The sequence below is a fragment of the Neltuma alba genome, unplaced genomic scaffold, assembly GCF_004799145.2.
Source record: "Neltuma alba isolate B1F8T4 unplaced genomic scaffold, ASM479914v2 tig00011572_pilon, whole genome shotgun sequence".
NCBI classification, from domain to species: Eukaryota; Viridiplantae; Streptophyta; class Magnoliopsida; order Fabales; family Fabaceae; genus Neltuma; species Neltuma alba.
In genome coordinates, this window is record NW_021636226.1 from 72,352 (window position 1) to 78,877 (window position 6,526).

The 6,526-nt window shown below is 34.8% G+C and overlaps 1 protein-coding gene across 1 annotated transcript; it reads right to left on the reverse strand.

Annotated features, from left to right (window-relative positions):
• Positions 1-2,076: 2,076 nt before the first annotated feature.
• LOC114715023 (WRKY DNA-binding transcription factor 70-like) lies at positions 2,077-5,459 on the reverse strand. Its single transcript, XM_028899827.1, has 2 exons — positions 5,176-5,459; positions 2,077-2,176 (listed from the first exon to the last, which is right to left on the reverse strand). The coding sequence occupies exons 1-2, from the start codon at positions 5,457-5,459 to the stop codon at positions 2,077-2,079; spliced, it is 384 nt and encodes a 127-aa protein (XP_028755660.1).
• Between the last annotated feature and the right edge of the window lie 1,067 nt (positions 5,460-6,526).

Genomic DNA, 6,526 nt, shown 5'->3' on the forward strand with positions numbered 1-6,526 from the left:
ATCATATTTTGGGCTTGATATGCTGATTATATTTTATTAAATGCATTTGAGCGAAAATTCATAATTAGTTGGCAGATTTGACTTTTGAATTTCCAAGTTACCTAAATCAAGTCCTTATGAATTTATTATATTTTGATTATCTAGATTGCATTTAATGCTTTTTAGGTCAGATCTTGAATGTATCCTCTATAAGATATTGTAACCCTCATTTTGGGAGGAGATTTGGAATTTGAATGAAAAACTTGCATTTTGCAATTTTTGACTTGAGAGGGGTTCTCTCTAGGGTTCTTCATTGAACTAACAGACTTATTAAGGCTTGATCAACCTTGTGGCGTCTTTAAACACTTCAGGTCCTTGTTCTCCCGTGTTCAAGGGTTCAAGTGGATCACCAGACCTTTGTTTACGTTCTTGGGGTGCGTATATTCAGATCGGCTGTGGGTTCGTGGGATTTTTTTTTCTTGTGGGTTCTCACCATAAGTAGAGTAGTTAGAAGGTGAATTTGATATCTTTTTCTAGAAGGCACGCTCTTATTACGTGTCTGGGCGGTCCAATCTATTCCTCTATTCTATGCAGATCTCCCCCCCCCCGGGAACCTGTGATGATGTGGATAAATATGCCGGGGGCTTTCTTTGGGGATCTACTGCGGAGAAGAGAAGGGCTCATCTAGTTTGCTAGGAAATAGTATGTACAGACAAGAAAAATGGCGGACTGGGGGCTCGACAAACCCATCTTCAGAACTGTTCATTCATGATGAAGATGGGTTGGAATGTCATGAAGAACAAGTTGTGAATGCGAACGGCTCTCAAACAGTTTGATGGAAGCTCGAGAAGCATGGCCATTTCTCAATCAAGTCTGCCTATAGCTCCCTCCAAGCCTACTTGCTGAGGCAAACCCGTTGTGGTCTAAAATTTGGAAACTAGCCGTCCCTCAGCGACGTCGATTTTTACGTGGTTGGTGTTACAATAGAAGCTCCTCAACGCAGTCCGCTTTGTGCACCCACTATGGACGCCCCATTGAGAGCACCCTCCATGTTTGGGATGATTGCCTAGAAACTATGGCTTTGTGGCCTTCCATTATAAAGCCCTCTCTGGTGCAACATTTCTGTCGAAGGAGTATTCGAAGCTGGGTGCAATGGAATCTCCACGTGAAGGTTGGTAAATGTGATGATAATTGGAAAGAACTCTTTAGAATTCTCTCTATTGGATTTTCTATAAATATAGGAATAGACTCACATTTGAGAACGTCACCATCGCTCCGAGAAACATACTTGGGCTATTCTGTCAAATCATTTAGCTGCGTCCTGGAGGATGAGTGCCATTACTAGCTCTCGTCAAGTCTCGCCTCGTGACTCCTCTAGTATAAGGATCATCCCAGGCAGATTTTATGTGCACGTCCATTGTGCCGCCTCTTCTCGAATTCATTACAGACCACAATGGTCTCTTGCTGGACGCTTAATTTCATGTTGAATCTAGGAAATGGAGACTCTTTTTTTTTTTTTTTGTAGAACTTTGGGCTTGCTTGCTTGGTCTGAGACGTGCATGGGAGGGTGGATTTCGAAATATACTTCTTATTTGTGTCTACCAAGAAGCCATCAAGTTGATCACAGGAGAGGAGAATGACCAACATGTAGACTGGACCCTTATTTCGGAATGCCGCATGATGCTACAATGGGATTAGATTACAGAACTTTTGCCTTGCAGAAGGGAAAGAGAGTAATGAAGCTGTGTTACAAAGGATTATACAAAGATGTCATAGATGAATCACCAAGAATATGCACATCTATTTGAGTTTTGCTTATGGAGAATCTAATTATTGAGCTAACAATTTAGCTTGACATACTATCAAAAGGTGATGGTGATGAAAGCTGAAATAAATAAAGAAGTACAGAAAAATAAGATGATCTTCGTAAAAATTGATGATGCACTTTAAGCTTGTCGAAGCTTGTTCATTATTTCAATTACTAGCAATTTAAAGTGCAACAAGTAAAGGAGGATATATATATATATCTATATAATATTCAAAAATACTTAATGAGATTAAAAAAAAGAAAAGATTGAATGAAGAGGAAAACCTGGGTTATTTGGCATTGAGTATGATTTTTTCGCCATACTTTCTCCATGCATAACCATCTTCCTTTGGAATTTTGGTATACTCCTCCCATGTTTGTACACTTTTCCTGCCACCAAAAATTTCAATTCATTATTAAAAATTATCAACTTCATTATTTTTCTCCTTAATTGGTCTATTCTTTGCAAGAGCTACACTACTAGAAAAAAAACTTTTAACGTCGCAAAATAACGGCGGTTAAGCAGAAAAACGACGTGGAAAAAAACACGGTAGCATTTTTGTAAATAAGTTGAAGAGGGCCTACATTTTCCACGACGGTTTTTAAGAAAACCGCCGTGGAAAGTGTGTTCTCTTTACCTTTCTCTGCTTCAACTTCGGTCACTTTCTTTCTCATTTCTTCAGTGCGCCGTGGTCCCTCTCTACCCCACCACCAAAAAACTGCCATTACCGGCCATTCCTGCCACTATCCCACTATTTAAATTTCTCCATTGAGCTTGTGGTACCTTGCCGCCGTCTGCTACTGTCGAACGCCTCTCATTTCGCTTCGTTCTTGCTCAGTCGTGGTCCCCTCTGTCCCACCACCGAAAATCGGTCATACCCCCCACTATCCCACCGTCTACCGCCATCTGTCGTGCCTTGCCGCCGTCTGCCGCCGTCCGCCGCCGCCCTCACTTCGCGTTTGAAGCTTCTTTGCTCTGTGAGTATCCTCTTCTTTCATTCTTTTCAATTTTTATTGGTTTGTTGAATGTTTTGGCCATGAAAATCTGTTATATATAAAATGGGTTTGTTAGTTTTATATTGTGGTTGGCTTGTATTGTTCATTTTGCATTTTTTATGTGGTTGAACCGTTGATTGGTGTTGATTGGTGGGCATTGGATGTGAAAACCGCCGTGGAAAATGGATTTTCCACGGCGGTCAAATGTAAAACCGCCGTGGAAAATGGAGTTTCCACGGCGGTCAAATAGAAAACCGCCGTGGAAAATCAACTTTCCTGGCGCTTTGAAACCGCCGTGTTTTCTTTACCTTTCAACATCGCCTTTATCAACTTCGCCTTTAAAACCGCCGTGAAAAGCCTTTTTTCTGGTAGTGCTAGCATCTTGTTTTGCTTCAAGTCTGATGTGAGAAAATCCATTAACATCAGTTAAAAGTAATAAATATGTAAGATATATATATATATCCAAATGCTACCTTCAATCTTTGATATAAAAGCTAATTGACTAATTTTAGTAGATTAAAAAAGTTTATTAAGTTAGTTATTTATAATAAAAACAATTTATTTTCTCTAGAATATACTTGCTAATCATATGTATTAGTTAGAACTACTATTTAATGAAACATTTAACATGTGCAACAGGAGAATTACTTTGAAAAAAAATAGATAAATACGAGAGATAGGGTGGATTGAAGTCTTATATTTATGACCAAATTGAATATCAAATTAGCTTTTATATTAAGAACAGTATATTCTTATTTATAAGATGATAAGTAAGAGAGAGAAATAAGGAGAAGAAAATGGAAGAGAATGTATGGGTAAAGATCATATAATTAATAAGGGGTAAAATTGATAAAATGATGCATTTAATGTTTAGATAATCCCAAATTGTACATTATACAAAGGACCGGATCAATTCAAAAATTTGGATCTTAAGGACTGGATGGAGCATATGAAAAGAAAAATCAGAATCATATATACTTGCAGTTATACATGGAATAAAATTTACGTATGGGACCGTCTGATTAAAGGCTCCAGGAAAGCAAGAAGGTATGTAGAGGACTTGTTTAATTTGCCGGTTATTAATTAAGTGGATCACCATAATTCAATAATGGACTCAGAGGGGGAAATGGGGAATAATCATAATGTGAAAATGTATCGCAATAATTTTGACAAATAATTAAAGCTACTATACCGTTTACCAAAAACAATTCCCAAACATTTTCTCTTTCTTTAAATAATTTGTCCATGCTCCAAATGCATCAAAGTGAAAATCAGGCATATTTATTAAAGAAAATATACAGGACTTGACGGCAAGCCAGAGCTAGACCCGAGCAAAATCACAAACAACAATAACAATAAATTCCGTCCCAATAAATGAAGTCGGTTGTATAATAAGGATTGTGCCATTATGTATACCACTCGGGGTCTAATTATAGAGTACTCGCACGAAAATTTTTTGATCCTAAATATAATGATCGTTTTCTAATTTTACTTGTTAGAAAGAGAGAAAGAGGAGAAAGATGTGAAAATAATTTGTAAATGCACAGAAAAGAAAAAAAATTTAATAAGGATAAATTTAAAAATATTTATCAATTTAATGGATTTTTTTATGTGTGATAATGAATTACAAGTGATTTATAATAACTACCGAAGCGGTAGTTTATAAACAAATTAAAATTCTGATGATAATCATTCAAAAGTGAAAATAAATGAGTGACATTGAAGATGGAAAAGACAATTAATATCTGTGGATAATGTTCTCTTCAGTCCTAAATATATAACCTAGTTAATGGATATAATTTAGTCCTAACTCCAAAATATAGGAGGCACCTTTTTCCTGTTCTCTTCCTTCTTAATATTTGTTCTATGCTAACCTAACTAATTCCAAAAAATTTTCTGACTTTCTTTTCTCTCACATTTAGTACAATCGTTAAAGAGAAGTATTTTAGAACAAATGACATACTCCTCCGGTCCTAATTATAAGACCCAATTGACTTATTTGAAGAGATTAAGGAAGTAAGTTAAGTTAGTTATTTATAATAAATAAGTGTTGTCATTCCTAAAATATCCTTGCTAATTAAGTATATTGGCTAAAACTATCATTATTAGAAGGATTATTTTAGAAAAAATGCATAAATATAAGAGATAAAATAGATTGGGGTCTTATAATTAGGACCAAATAAAAAATCAAATGGGGTCTTATAATAAGGACCGGAGGAGTACAATTTTTTCATAATAATGGTAAATAATCAACTCAACAATTTTTTAATATTTCTAAAGTAGTTAATCATCAAATCATGTATTTAGGACCAGAGGACCAGTAAAATCAAAATTACGAAGGTGATAGAGAAAGAGAGATGAATTAGTATGATTTATGATTGATTTATAAGTACCTTTTTCGGGGAGAGAATCTTATTGGATCTTTCATTGTTTGGCTTCTGCTCTTAGAACTCTCGTGAGATTCCTCAGAGTTAACCGCCGAATCTTGATTATTGTTGAGGAGCAAAATTGCCCTTTTCAAAGAATCCCCCATCTTCGCAGCTAGATCTCGAGCATACGACGTCGTCAAGGCCTCATCTTCATCATCTTCTCCATTATCAGACTCACGGATAAATCGTTGAATCTGGTTTGCATACTCGCGCCCTCTCTCCAGCACTTTCATTGCCAGATTCTCCATAACCAATTAATATATACTAGTACTACCTCCGATCCTTAATATAAGACTTTGTTTGGCTTTTTTTTTTGTCCTAAATATTAAATCTCAATCCACTTTGTCTCTTATATTTATGTATTTTTTTCCAATGTAGTCCTTTTAACAATGGTATTTCTAGTAAATACATTTGATTAACAAGGATATTTTAGAAAAGATAGCACCTATTTATTACAAATAACTAACTTAACTTCTTTCTTTAATCTTTTTAAATTAGTCAATTAGAGGACCGGAGGTAGTATAACACAAAACCTCTATATAAGATGGATGTGATTGTGTGCCCGCAGTGAAGATATGAGAATATTAGACTGTGTGCCTGTTTGGATTAGCGGTGAATAACTGTGATTTTAGATAATCGTGAATTTTATAAGTGATACTGGCTATAAGTGACACTAGTTAATCATGATTTATGTTTGGATATTTTTTTTATAAGTGATTTTAAGAATTGTTATTATGTTTGGTTTTTATTTATTAAAATCACTTATGGGTATATAATTACTAAAAAGGACATGAAGTTAATAAAGTTGTTTACATTTTCATAATTATTATATTTAATAATAAATTTTATTAAATATAATTTAATAAATGACATGAATATTTAAATATTTGGTTTTATTTTAAAATTATTATTATTTAAAATCACTTACAAAATTTATGTGTAGTACAAATATGAAATAAAAGACCCCATATAAATAAGAGATGAATGAAAATATATAAAAAAATTAAAATAATTACTATTAGAATGAGGGGTAGATTAGAGAAAATTTAGTTACTGAATATTTATCGGGATTTTTCAAACGCAAAAGTTACTTCTTATTGTTTATCCTAAAAGTGCGGTGGAAGGTTAAAATCACGATTCATCGGGATTTTATAAAAATCATCCAAACACCCTAAACATGCTTCATAAGCACTTATTTGGATTTAAACGGGCTTATTTGAGATCCCACCGCTTAACCAAACAGGCTCTGTGTATGCGTTGTGAGAGAAAGGAAAGGAAAAAAGTACGGTTTGAGGATGACGATGAGAAGAAGGGT

What these genes read in the sequence shown, in the direction of transcription:
- LOC114715023 (XM_028899827.1), bottom strand. Translation starts at nt 5,459, where the DNA reads ATGGAGAATCTGGCAATGAAAGTGCTGGAGAGAGGGCGCGAGTATGCA. An exon ending in AGATTCTCTCCCCGAAAAAG is followed by an intron (nt 2,177 to 5,175) that starts GTACTTATAAAT and finishes TTTTGGTGGCAG; the next exon opens with GAAAAGTGTACAAACATGGG.